General features: G+C 56.3%; 3 protein-coding genes across 9 annotated transcripts; all 3 read left to right on the forward strand.

Annotated features, from left to right (window-relative positions):
* The first annotated feature begins 36 nt into the window (after positions 1–36).
* On the forward strand, positions 37–3,057 carry S100A3 (S100 calcium binding protein A3). Of its 2 annotated transcripts, none has more exons than XM_040230550.1 (3): positions 37–156; positions 1,977–2,116; positions 2,552–3,057. In XM_040230550.1, exons 2-3 carry the CDS (start codon positions 1,982–1,984, stop codon positions 2,714–2,716), a joined length of 300 nt encoding a protein of 99 aa, XP_040086484.1. In that variant the 5' UTR covers positions 37–156; positions 1,977–1,981; the 3' UTR covers positions 2,717–3,057. The 2 variants fall into 2 exon arrangements, with proteins under 2 accessions (XP_040086484.1, XP_040086485.1); XM_040230551.1 differs by lacking the exon at positions 37–156 and adding an exon at positions 172–267.
* Positions 3,058–4,380: 1,323 nt separating this feature from the next.
* Positions 4,381–6,779, forward strand: S100A4 (S100 calcium binding protein A4). The gene is made up of 3 exons (XM_040230548.1): positions 4,381–4,489; positions 5,303–5,458; positions 6,480–6,779. Exons 2-3 carry the CDS (start codon positions 5,318–5,320, stop codon positions 6,642–6,644), a joined length of 306 nt encoding a protein of 101 aa, XP_040086482.1. The 5' UTR covers positions 4,381–4,489; positions 5,303–5,317; the 3' UTR covers positions 6,645–6,779.
* A 1,769-nt stretch (positions 6,780–8,548) lies between these two features.
* On the forward strand, positions 8,549–12,021 carry S100A5 (S100 calcium binding protein A5). 6 transcript variants are annotated; one of them, XM_040230564.1, is made up of 3 exons: positions 8,549–8,637; positions 9,865–10,023; positions 11,742–12,021. In XM_040230564.1, the coding sequence occupies exons 2-3, from the start codon at positions 9,886–9,888 to the stop codon at positions 11,883–11,885; spliced, it is 282 nt and encodes a 93-aa protein (XP_040086498.1). In that variant the 5' UTR covers positions 8,549–8,637; positions 9,865–9,885; the 3' UTR covers positions 11,886–12,021. The 6 variants fall into 6 exon arrangements, with proteins under 6 accessions (XP_040086498.1, XP_040086497.1, XP_040086496.1 ...); XM_040230563.1 differs by lacking the exon at positions 8,549–8,637 and adding an exon at positions 8,673–8,946; XM_040230562.1 differs by lacking the exon at positions 8,549–8,637 and adding an exon at positions 9,171–9,594.
* The last annotated feature ends 288 nt before the right edge of the window (positions 12,022–12,309 follow it).

The following is a 12,309-nucleotide window of genomic DNA, read 5'->3' on the forward strand; positions in this document are numbered from 1 at the left end:
AGGGGTTGCCAGGGAGGGAGGCAGGGGAGCCCCTGGGGGGCATCCTGAGCTTGACCTACTTGGATCTCCCCATAATTACTCCCTTCCTTCATCGGGAGGCTACAAATAGGGATGTCCTGTCTCTGGGTTCCTCCACTTGAAACGCCAGCATCAGTGGTGAGTGCCAGCTGCTTGGGTCCTGCCCTGGGTTGGTCAGCCCGAGTTCTGTCTCCTGGCTCAGGGTCTGAGCTTGAGGGCAGAAGGATGACCACAGCAGGGACTGATGAGGTGAAGGGAGTCTGGTGATAGACTCAGGGGTTCCCTGGCACAGTAAGGGGATGCCGGGGAGCTTGGGTTTAGGGAGTGTGCAGAGCCGAGTTCTGGCCAAGGGATGGGGACGATGGGTTTAAAGCACTGCTGTTGCCCACAGTTAATTCCCCTCTTACCCACTCCCTTCATTCCTGCCGGGGAGGCAAGATGGGCCAGGGAGGCGGGCAAGAGAGGATTCCCTCTAGTCTCCAGGCCCTGAGCTCCTGAAAAAGCCACAGTGGTGGCGCCAGGCAGGCTGGCAGGAGCCCAGAAGGGCAGTTCAGCCTCTCTCTGCATTTCCCCATTCCCTGCCAACATGGCCCTTTCCTCTCCTGGGAACCCGGAACTCTGCTCCATTCCTGGGCTGTCACAAAGCGTTAAACCCCAGGCAGCACTTAACCCCATTGTCTCTCCCTACTCTTGACCATCCACAGCGCCCAGCAGAGGACAAATCATTAGGGAGGGAGAGAGCCTTGGCCCGGGCTGCCACATGCTGCAGGACTCCTGTCCCCTGGGGGAACCAGGAGTGAGTCACTCAGCTCACGTGGAAATAACACATGCCTTCCTGGCTGCCTTAGGGTTTCCCCAGGCTGGAGGCATCTCCCAGGAGGGCGGTGGGAGGGGCCAATGTAATGGGGGTGCGTGGGCAATTCTGGGAAGGGCTTCCCCTCTAACAGAGCGACCCCTATCAGGTGGATGGCTATAGTTGGGGCAGATCACAGACTGGTCCGGACCAGAGCTGGTTGTCTCCAGAGACCATCTGATTCAGGTCCCTGATTAGGTCTGTGAGGTGGGATTAACCCCATTTCACAGATAAGACACCTGAGACCTTAAATGGCTCATCCTCGCCTGCACAGCTAGTCAGAGGCATAGTGGATCTTTGGATGCAGCTTCCCTGAGTTCAGGACAGACGGGATGGTGAGGGGGTGGTGGTGAGACTGTAGGGGTTCCTCTGAGACCTGACACCCTCCAAGGATGCTCAGCTTTGCCAAGGACCTGAGGCCGGGAGCCCAGAGCAAGGATCTCCGTGCAGGTTCCTATGGAAGGGGCTCTGGGGTCCTGAAGGGGAGGAAGATTCTGGGCTCAGGGGGCTGTGTCTCAGAGGGTGGTGCAGAGCCGGACCGAGCCACTGTTGGGTGCCAGATGAGAAAAGATGGAGACAATAGTGGGGGCTTCCCTGGTGGCTCAGATGGTAAAGAACCCCTGCAAGGCAGGAGACCCAGGGTTTGATCCCTGGATCGGGAAGATCCTCTGGAAAAGGAAGTGGCAAACTACTCCAGTATTCTTGCCTGGAGAATCCCATGGACAGAGGAGCCCGGCTGGCTACAGTTCATGGGGCCACGAAAGAGTCCAACACGACTTAGCAACTAAACTACCATCACTGTGAGGGAGTGAGGTGACGAGTGGGCCACGCTCCCTGAGGGGTTTGCAGTGATGTTGGGCAATTAAGGCCTCTGTCCAGAAATGGAACAAGCGCTGGTGGTGGGAGAGGGTGGGGGCGGTCGGAAAATAAATGAGGAGCTGGTGTAGTCAAGGAGGGCTGCTCAGAGGAGGGGGAGCTTGTGGGGTCGGAAGCGTGTAGGGGGTTAATCACGTCTGGGCTCAGTCCCTGGGACACTTGAAGTGCAGCGGTGAGAAGAGGGGCTGACTCGGCTTCTGCCATGGGTCCCACCTTTGTTCCATGACAGTCAGTATGGCCAGTCTTCTGGAGCAGGCGTTGGCTACTCTCGTGAACACCTTTCAGGAATATTCACAGTCCTCTGGAAACTCGCTCTGCCAGGCGAAGTTCAAGGAACTCCTGGAGAAGGAGCTGCCTACCTGGGCCCCGGTGAGCACCTGGGCCGAGCCCCTGAGGGGAGCACTGCTTGAATTCTGCGAAGAGACCCTGCTCCGAGTCTGGGGCACACGGGGGTGGAGGTTAGACTGTGGGGAGGGGTGCTGGGAGGGAGATGGGCACAGCCGGAATCTCAGTTTCTTCATCTGTAAAGTGGAGGAAAACCACCTCCCAGACTGTGGCAGGGCAGTTGGGAAGACTGAGGGAGAGCTCTGTGAAGAACGCCTGACACAGTCGGCGGTCCGTAAATGAGCTGAGAAAGAGGATTTGGGCGGGGAATTGACACGGCGAATCCTCAGAACAGGGAGGCTGAGGCTGAGGCTGGGGGGCGTGGGTTGCTGATGGCGGGGAGGGAAGCTGGATGTGAGCACCAGGCTGCTCTGCCCTCCTCAGCCTGCCTCCTCGTCCCTCCCCGCCCCACCCCCACAGACGGCGCTCCGGGAGTGTGACTACAAGCAGCTCGTCAGTGCCCTGGACACCGACAAGGATGGCCGGGTGGACTTTGTGGAGTACATGCGCTTGCTCGCCTGCCTCTGCGTCTGCTGCCATGAGTACTTGAAGGACAGCCCCCTGAAGCCCTCCTGCTCCCAGTAACGGGCAGGGCTGCTGTCAGAGGGCAGAGGCTGGGGTCCTCTCGACCGCTCTGACTCTGCCCCGAGGTCATCCTGGGCACGGCGGCTCTCCCCTTCCCAGCCCCCCAGGCCCCTCCTTCTAGAATCTCCCAGGTTTGCCCCTGGTGTGTCAACCCATGGGTCCAGGAGACACCAGGGGACCATCCCCAGAATCACAGCCAGTGATCTGAAGAGCAGCCAGCCGCTGCCTCCCCCCACCAGCCACAGCGGTGGTGGCTGTCAAGGCCCAGAAGAGCATGTCTGGGAGAGAGATTGTGGCGGCAAAGGCCTCTTTTGTTTCTAATAAAGAACTGGCATCATTTGGCTCCGTTTGGTTCTTCTGAGAGGATGGCCTGGGGACAGAGTCCCACTGGGGCGTTACCCCTCCCTGGACTTTTCCACGGGAGGACAGGAGGTTGAGGGCAGTTTCAGACCCTGCGGAAATGAAATGGCCCTAATGTCCAGCAGGAAGGCATGGGGGCAACTCGAGGACAATGCCCATGGGAGGATGGTTTGGTGGGGGCTCTCTGTCTGTCTGTCTGTCTGTCTGTATCGGGCAGGTCTCTGAAGAAGAAGCTCTCTTGGGCTGTGAAGGAGGTGAGAGGGGGGTCAAACTCAGTCCCCCAGACCAGATGTTCTGGGAGGAGGGTGGGGCCGTAGGGAGAGGGCGGGTCTGTTCCCCGCCCTGGGCTATGAGAGCCCGGAGTGCAGCACTCATCCGATGAGGGGTTGGACTAGGGTGTTGCTCCCTGGTCATTTGGGGAGGGGTGCTCTGCTGCTGAAGGAGGAAGGAAAGAGACCTTCAGGCAGACCCCTCTCCTTGAAGCCACAGCCACCTGAGGGGTTAACCCCCGACTCCTGACCCTCCCTCAACCCCTGAGCTCATACCTTACCCTGGGAGGTTCCCCTGATCCCTGCCTCTCCTCATTTTGTGCTGCATCACCTCTAACTTTCCTCCGCTCCCTGCCCTCTTCATCCCTGACACCCAGCCCAAATCTAAGCCCCCTCCCAACACCCTCTGCCAAATCTAAGCCCCCTCCCAACGCCCTCTGCCACCCCACCGCTCTTGGTCCCTTCAGTCCATCCCTGAGCCCCAAGGCGTGCCTCTCCTTCCCCATTCCATCACTCCTGCATCCAGTGCCTTTCTGCAAGGATGTGCCTGCGGGGGGTCCCCAAGCCTCCTTTGGGTGTTGGCCTGTTCCTCCTCCCAGACCCCCAGCTCCCGTCCCGGGGCTCACTCAACATGGTAGGAAGCTCTTGGGGAGGGGCGCAGGGCAGCATGAGCCATCCCCAGCACCGAACCTGAGAGGCCCTCCCTGTGTTCTCAGGCTGCCACATCCCAGGGCAGTTTCCCACCTGCCACCTTCCATCCCTCTATGCTGGCTGCCTGGTGGGACCACGTCCTCCTTGTCCCTCATGCCCCAGGCACAACCTGTCCCTCCCCCCAGCTCCCTAAAACTCGAGCTGAGCTGTGCACACCCACCCTCCAGGCCCCTGCCTGTGCCTCTGGGGCTCTCCCATGTCCATCTGTGCCTGCTGGGGCAGGAAGCTAGCTTTCCAGGCTGGGCGGGTGGAGGGGGGTGGAGGGGGGCCGCGGCGTTCACCACATCAGCCCACGATAGGAGGGCTGGGTCCTGTTCTCCCGCATCCCCTGCCATGGGCAGGGCCTGGCCTGGGTATAAATAGGTCAGACTGCTGGGTTCTCCCCATTCTTCCTCTCTCTCCATCATCTCTCCCCAGCACTTCCTCTCTCTTGGTGAGTTGTGGTCGCCTGACTGGCATGCAAGAGGTGTCAGGCCGAGGCTGGGTGCAGGAGAAAGGGAGGTGGGTGGGGGCCAGAGGCACTAAACAGGTCCAGATGTGAGATTCCGATGTGGAGGCTCTGGGGTGGGTGGTGTGCGTGTGCGCAAGTGCGTGTGCATTCAGGAAAGAACAAGTGTGAGGTGGCTGGTGGGAACTGTCTGAGGGGTTCTGTGATGCCGGGGCTTGCGTGCATTGTTGCTGCTGTACACACTGGTGGGTGTGTTGGCTGGTGTCTGCTGGGTGGCACACTTGGATGTGGAAAGCACAGTGAAGGCAGAAGGCGCCTGTGGGCTCTGGCTGGTTATGTCCTAGGAGCCTCGGTCCTGCACCAGCAGCCCAGCCCAAGGGAGGGTGGCCTCCCTCTGCCACCTCACCCTGCCCCTCCCTATGCACTGGTTTTTTTCCGCTAGGCCCCTGGGCAAGCCTCCAGCAGCCTCGCCCAGCCCAGTGCTGGGAGGGGGAAAGAATGGGCTGGGGTGGGGCTGCTGTGGGCTGAGTGTACCAGTGGGTGAATGGACCAAGTGAGGGTGGAGAAAGTGCTCCTGGGGAGCTGGCTGCCTGGAACCCGGAGCCTGAGAACCAGGCCCTGCAGGGGTTCGCTGCCCCAAGCATACATTTCCCTCTCCCGCTAGGAGCTGAACCCCTTTCTGGATGGGAGCAGTGTCACCAATGTGCTCCCTGAGGGATGGGAGTGGGGGGCATTTACAAATACATAGCTGGGGGTGGGGTGGGGAAAATAAGGTTGTCTCTGTGACCCTGCCCCCAGCTCCTGATTGCTGCCATGGCATACCCCCTGGAGAAGGCCCTCGATGTGATGGTGTCCACCTTCCACAAGTACTCCGGCAAGGAGGGTGACAAGTTCAAGCTCAACAAGTCTGAGCTAAAGGAGCTGCTGACCCGGGAGCTGCCCAGCTTCTTAGGGGTGAGTGATACTGCCTGGGAGGCACCCGTCCTCTGTGAAGCATTAGCTATAGCTGGCATCTGCTGCTGACATGGGCAATTTCCAGGCAGAGAGCTTACCCTGGCTGCCTGGGGCCAAAGCACGGTGAGCACCCACCGCTCACTTCCTAACATCCTCAGAAAGAGGGCAGAGTGAGCAGATAGGGTACGGTGCTCTGTACAACTTCCCTGGAGGGAAACTGATACTCAGAGAGGCTAAGTAACTTCTCAAGAAAGTCCGTGTTTAAAGCTGAGATCATGAACTGCGATGGTCGAACTTTTGCCATCACTCCAGCAATGAACCTCTTTTTTTTTTTTTTTTTTTAAGATTCTGTGAAAGTTATATGCATTCTTCTTTTTTTTGTTGTTGTTGAAATATCATTGATTTACAGTGTGTTCATTTCAGGTGTACAGCAAAGTGATTTAGCTATATATACACATATCTATTTTTTCAGATTCTTTTCCATTATAAGGTATTACACAATATTGAATACAGTTCCTTGTGTGATACAGTAAATCCTTGTTGCTTATCTCTTTTATATACAGTAGTGTATATCTGTTAACCTCATATTCCTATTTTATCACCATCCCCCCGCCCCATAAACCATTTTTGAGTTTCTATTTGGCTTGTGGACGTGAAGATATAGTTCTCTGGAGACACTCACACACTTACAGAATTCTCTTGAGCAATCCCAGATGCCGTCTGTGTCAACCTTTACGCTGTTTATATATTGCTTTCATGACCACTGTATGATTGGACTCTTAAAATGACCTTGGCAGAAGAGGCTGTGGTCTCCTTTATGCAGTTGTACCCAGGTCCTCAGACTTCATCTGAGGGGTAGCTTAGCCCCTAGGGCTGGAGGTCCAAAGCCAGGCCCCACAGGGGTGGCTGTGCCTTCCTGAGCTCCCATCTGGAGCTCAAACCTCACCCACTGCTAGCTCTGCTCCACTCCCCGACCCCGACCTCGCTTCTGGTTTCCACCCGAAGCCTCTTCCTCCTGCAGAAAAGGACGGATGAAGCTGCGTTCCAGAAACTGATGAGCAACCTGGACTGCAACAAGGACAACGAGGTGGACTTCCAGGAGTACTGCGTCTTCCTGTCCTGCATCGCCATGATGTGCAATGAGTTCTTCGAAGGGTTCCCGGATAAGCAACCCCGGAAAAAATGAAGGCTCCTCAGGTGTGGGTGGTGCGGGGCTGCCAGCTGGGGTCTTCCCTGTTGGCGGTGGGCACATCACCTCACCCTGGCTCCTCCAGACGTGAGCACAATACTGAACAAGTTCAATAAAGATTCTTGAAAGCTATGAGGCTGATGGTCTGAGAAACTCCGGGGGCGTGGGGTGGGGCCTGAGGGATGCTTGGCGGGGGCAGTGGGGAGCAGGTAATGGAGGATGCTGGGAGTTGAGCTGTAGTCTTGTGGAGAGTGGAGAGCAGACTAGTGAAAGTGGAGAGGGATGTGGGGGACCGTGCATGTGTGTGGCAGACAGAGTCGACTCTGGATGGGGTCCTGAAAATATCAGGCACGATAGTGCTTCTCTTTAGGCTAAAGACCAGCAGCTCCAACCTGCAACGGGTGAGGGTTAGATTTCCAGGCCTTGCTTGGGTGGTACAGGGACCTTCAATGAAGAGGTGAGTAGAAGGCAGGTCCAGAGGCAGAGAAGGTCTGGTTCCCATGACCTTTCAAGCTTTCCCCTTTTCTTCCATCACGTTGTTTTTCTCTCAAGTTGCAGAGGAGTCGGGTAGGTGACTCAGATGTTCCTTCAGAGTGTGACTACAGAGACTCGGATAGAATTTTGATCCAGGAAAAAGTTTGCCACTTCTTCCTTCTCCCCCTCATCCCCCGCCCCCGTCTGCCCATCTTCCATCGGAGTGCCCTCCCCTGAGTCTCCCTTCTGCATCACTCTCTACTTTGGAAACTCCTGTTGCTTAGCGACCAGTCCCTGCTGCCTCTTTACCTTTGGCAGCTGGGGGTGGGAGTGGAATTGGGGGCAGCAGGGAACATCTAGGCAGGCTAGGGTTTGGCGGCATCAGCCACAGGTGCTAAGCCCCTAACTCTGTTCTCTTCTCATTCTTGAACTGGTTGGTGGTAGAACAATGTCTGGGCTTCCCTGGAAGCTTAGCTGATTAAAAATCTGCCTGCAATGCAGGAGACCCCGACACGGTTCCTGGGTTGGGAAGATCCCCTGGAGAAGGGATAGCCTACCTACTCCAGTATTCTTGGGCTTCCCTGGTGGCTCAGATGGTAAAGATTCCACGTGCAATGTGGGAGACCTGGTTTCAATCCCTGGTTTGGGAAGATCCCCTGGAGGAGGGCATGGCAACCTACTCCAGTATTCTTGCCTGGAGGATCTAATGGACAGAGGAGCCTGGCGGGCTACAGTCCATGGGGTTGCGAAGAGTCAGACACGCCTGTGCAACTAATCACAGAACAATGTCTGAGTCTCTCCTAGGATATAGGCAAATCACCTTGACTCACACCCTGGTCATTACTGCACCTTGAACCTGCTCCCCAGAGTCCACAGGCTCGACCCCATCATCCAGCCCTACCCTTCCCCGATTTCTGCCTTGGTCTCCCTGATTCTCAGTTCCCCAGGAGTCTCTGACAATTCTTTCCCATGGTGACCCGTGAGGTGTTGAAGAATCCTTTACAAATTTTAGTTTCCATGCTCGCTAATGACCTTGACCATGCCCTTGGCAGGAAGCATCTCCCCGCTGATTCCCACCTTGAGCTGCATCTGTTCTGCTCTTGGGGTGGGTGGGAGGGCTCCAAAACAAAGAGCAGCCTAAGGTATGGGTGGATACCCTGCATACCTCCTGATTCTTCTTTCCAGGGAGCCTGGCTGTCGTCCCATCAGATTGTGAGTTCTGGGTTTTGGTTGGAAAGACAAAGCTTCTGGGATTGAAAATGTATGTACCATGGTAAACTCAGTATACTCCCATCCCCTCTGTTTAGAAACAAGGAAGGTGAGATTCGCAAAAGGGGGTTTCGTTGCAGCCATGTCCTAGGAGGCTCTGACCTAAGCTTCTTTGGTCCCTGGCCCCTTCTTATTGGTCCTTTCTTTCCCCTGGTTTCCTGGGGATTGGAACAAGGGAATAAAGGCAGAGAGCAGTGGCAGGCAGCCCGTGTCTGCCGCGTGAGTTCTCTGGCTCTCTCTTTCCTTGGTGAGTCCTTCCTTCTGATCTCCCTGCTCATTTATACGGTAGGCCAAGCTGGGTGATGAGGCCAGAGGCTGACAAGCTCTGGTGACCTCCCCCAAGAAAGGCTGGGTCTGATGAGTGGGCATGTGCTCAGGGAGGAGAGGGCCAGGTATTTGGCATCACGGCTATGAGAATTTCCTGAGAAGTGGCCCTGGAGGTGGAGGTGGGGATCGGAACCAGCCAGGAAGCTGCTGCAACTGCCGAGACCCTCGCCTTCCACTGTGGTCCTGGCTGAGTCTCCCGGTGGTGGGGAGAAGTTGAGGGTTTGGGGAGGTAGGAGATGAATGACAGGTCTGGTTCAGGAATAGCCAGGTGGGCTTCCGGCTGAGGGTAGGAGACAGCAGCTTCTTCCTCCTTTCCTGGCTCAGGACCCTACACAGATTTACCTGCAGCCCCCAAGTTCCTTGGGTGTTGGCTCCTTCCTGCCTAAGGGGGAAGTGGTTTTCAAGTCTGAGTCACAGGAGCTCCAAGAGCTTCTTCCTTTGGAGGGGAGTGTGGCTGTGCTGGTGGACGGGAGGGCCCATCAGACCCAGTCTCTGGATCCAGCCCTCACAGTGACCCCGGAGAGGAGGCCCACTTCCTTCTCTGACTCATGACTGGTCCGTGTGTACAGTTCTCTGGGCGGGAGCCTGGGGACCAGCCGGACAAGTCCTGTCACCCCTCCTGGCTTCCTGTTGAGATCTTATCTTCCAGTTTCAGCCCCAGGTTCCACCAACCCCTGACTCTCTCTTTGCCCTGCCTGTCCCTGACTTCTGTAATGGGACATTCCCTGATAGTGGGTGGTTCAGGCTCCTGGGGCAAGGAGGGTGACTAGGGCAAGGAGGGTGACCTCTGGAAAATGAGTGCCCAAGCTGGGTCAGGCTGGAAGAAAATCCTGACCCTTCATTGGCTCCACCATCTGCCACCAGTTCTTCTGGGGAGGTCAGCTTGCCCCTAGACCTTTTTTTTTTTTTTTTAACAACATCTTCTAAGCAGGAGAGTGTGCAGTCTCCTTCCAGGGCTGGTCAAGCTCTGGCTGTTCCAAGTTTGCTGTGGGTCTCACTACAGCCTATCCTGAGACACTGGGGTCCATGTGCTAGATTTTGGTCTCACCATGCATTCCAGTCACTGGTCCTTGAAGGGGAAGCTTGGAGAGGGGCTAGTGATGGGGTCCGGCTTCCTGGGGAATGTGATCTTTCCCTCTCCCTTCAGCCTCTGGAACTGCACACCGTGATGGAGACCCCTCTGGAGAAGGCCCTGACCACTATGGTCACCACTTTCCATAAATATTCTGGGAGAGAGGGCAGCAAACTGACTCTGAGCAAGAAGGAGCTGAAGGAACTGATCAAGAAGGAGCTGTGTCTTGGTGAGGTAGGTTCCGGTCCCTTCCCTGCACCCCAGAGTCCCAGTGCTCCCTGGGCATGTGGGGGAAGGGAGGGAAAAGAAGGGGAAGCACGGATGCCACTGTCAGGGGCTCCCCAGCACGAGATGGGGCGGTCCCTCCAGAGGGGATGCACGTCTGTCTGCAAGTTACACTAGTCTCAGCCAGGACAGGATGGCCAAAAGTAGGGGCGGAGACCCAAGGAAGACGGTGGACATCTTGGGCGTGCACAACTCTAGACCTAGCACCGAGGGATGAATCAGGTATCACTGGGAGCAGAGGACAGCAGCGTTTGCAGGGTGGACCTCAGCCCGGGTGAGGGATTCAGAGAAGGAGATCAAAGAGACTTCCAGGTTGAGGCTGGGTTCCTGCAGCTGTGGAATCTGTGAGAGGAATGGGGTGGGTGGTGGGTGAGGGGGTGAGGGGGTCCAGGTCAGCTATGCAAAACTCACAGGCAGGGCTCCTACCTGGTCCTGCTCTGTGCGTCCACCACTGCTGGGGCTTTCAGCTGATGCTGACAGGGGACCCAAAAGGACCATTCTGCTAGTTTGTGAACACAGGTTGGAAGGAGGCAGAACTGATTCTTACCAGATGGAGATGGTGGGAGGGAGGCAACTGAAGAGGGAGAGGCCTATGAGGTAGTCATCATATTATTGTTACAGTTAAAAAAAAAATTGAGGCTCAGATACATTATATAATCTCCAGCTAGTGAGAGGCTGGAATTCCAGGCCAGCTCCATGTATCACTCTCCCTCTTTCCTTTAAAATCAGCCTGGGGCAGGGGGCTCTCCTGTGGCATCCTGAACCTTAGTGGACCTCCCTAGAGAAAAGTAGGAATGTGTCTCTGTGGACAGGGGACCAGAGCAGGTGTGGGTGTCACCAGGCCTCCCCTCTGGCCTTCCTGCCTACTTCTCTGCATCCTGGAGATAATGAGGGCAGAGGGAGGGGCCATGGGTCTGGCAGGGTTAATTACAGGGAGACGGAGGCCCTAGGGAGGGCCTGGCTATAACAGGAGCCCAGATTGGGGACAAGCATGGCGTCACAGAGAGGCTGTTTCCATCTCCATATGTCCCACTGTCCTGTCTCCTGTGGCAAAGCTGGAGTGGAGGGCAACCAAGAGGAGCGGGCAGGATGTGCCTGTATTTTTCTTCCTGTTCCCCTCAAGTGCCCTGTCTCCCTCCTCTTGTAGAGCTGAGCTGGGAGGGCAGGGGACCAGACAGAGAGCAGGCCTGGGTGCCATGCACTCATTCCATACAGCTGTCCTGCAGGCTTTCCTAGCTAGGGAACACAGAGCTCTAACCACTGCTCTCGTGGAGGGATGTGTGATCTGCTTGTGTTCTGAACGATCCCCAACAGGGACAGAGTAAGACTTGGATCCTGCTCAGGGCCCGTATAGTCACCAAGCTGTTTCTATGAGGTGTTGTAGGAAATCTAGCTGTTTCTTTGAACGGTAGAAATTGTTGAGAGGAAGAGGGGTGCCTGCAGTAGCCTGCACTCTAGTCATTTATTCAGGTTGAGGAATCAGGGCACGGAGGCTCTGCTTGGTGTCAGATCCCATGCTGGGTGTGGCCTGGGGGGAGGCTCTGGGGGTTGAGATGCTCCGTGTTGCTGACTCAGCTGGGGATCAGCCTGAGGCCACCTTCCCAGGGGGCACGGCAGGGCTGGGAGAGGTGGCTGGCTGACCTGTCTCTCTATCTGGGCCCTCGAAGAAGATGAGGGAGAGCAGCATTGACGACCTGATGAAGAGCTTGGACAAGAACAGCGACCAGGAGATTGACTTCAAGGAGTACTCGGTGTTCCTGACCACGCTGTGCATGGCCTACAACGACTTCTTTCTGGAGGAGAACCAATGACCTGGGCCTGGCCCCTGGGTCCTGCAGCTCTGTTCACAAACCCTGCATGGCCCCTCACCTTCCCCTCCCTCCCAGACAGACCCTGTTTCAGCCTTCCCCTCCAGCAGAGGAATACAGGTTTTCCATTCCAGGTGTCCAGGGCTGGTTTGGTAGATTCTTTTCCACCTTGGCTGGGGTGGGGTGGGGCCAGGCAGAGCTTCTCCTTGAGTAAATGGACAGCCTCTGGGAGTTAGGGTTCTGAGTCTTTCAGAGTGGATGTGACTAATCTTATCCAGGCGTAGTCTTGCCCTCCACACACACACACACACAAATGGGGAAGTGGGGCCAGGCTTTTGCTTGTCTCGAGGGAATGCTGCAAGTATGCAGAGAAAGCTGCTGAGGCAAAGTGCTCGGGGAATGAGGACATGGGTGAAATCCTTAGGTG

The sequence above is a fragment of the Oryx dammah genome, unplaced genomic scaffold, assembly GCF_014754425.2.
Source record: "Oryx dammah isolate SB20612 unplaced genomic scaffold, SCBI_Odam_1.1 HiC_scaffold_28, whole genome shotgun sequence".
Lineage (NCBI taxonomy): Eukaryota > Metazoa > Chordata > Mammalia > Artiodactyla > Bovidae > Oryx > Oryx dammah.

Excerpts from the sequence above, each read along its gene's own strand:
- S100A3 (XM_040230550.1), top strand. The coding sequence starts at position 1,982 with ATGGCCAGTCTTCTGGAGCAGGCGTTGGCTACTCTCGTGAACACCTTT. Across the intron at positions 2,117-2,551 it reads AGCTGCCTACCTGGGCCCCG|ACGGCGCTCCGGGAGTGTGA; the intron begins GTGAGCACCTGG and ends CCACCCCCACAG.
- S100A4 (XM_040230548.1), top strand. The coding sequence starts at position 5,318 with ATGGCATACCCCCTGGAGAAGGCCCTCGATGTGATGGTGTCCACCTTC. Across the intron at positions 5,459-6,479 it reads AGCTGCCCAGCTTCTTAGGG|AAAAGGACGGATGAAGCTGC; the intron begins GTGAGTGATACT and ends TTCCTCCTGCAG.
- S100A5 (XM_040230564.1), top strand. The coding sequence starts at position 9,886 with ATGGAGACCCCTCTGGAGAAGGCCCTGACCACTATGGTCACCACTTTC. Across the intron at positions 10,024-11,741 it reads AGGAGCTGTGTCTTGGTGAG|AAGATGAGGGAGAGCAGCAT; the intron begins GTAGGTTCCGGT and ends GGGCCCTCGAAG.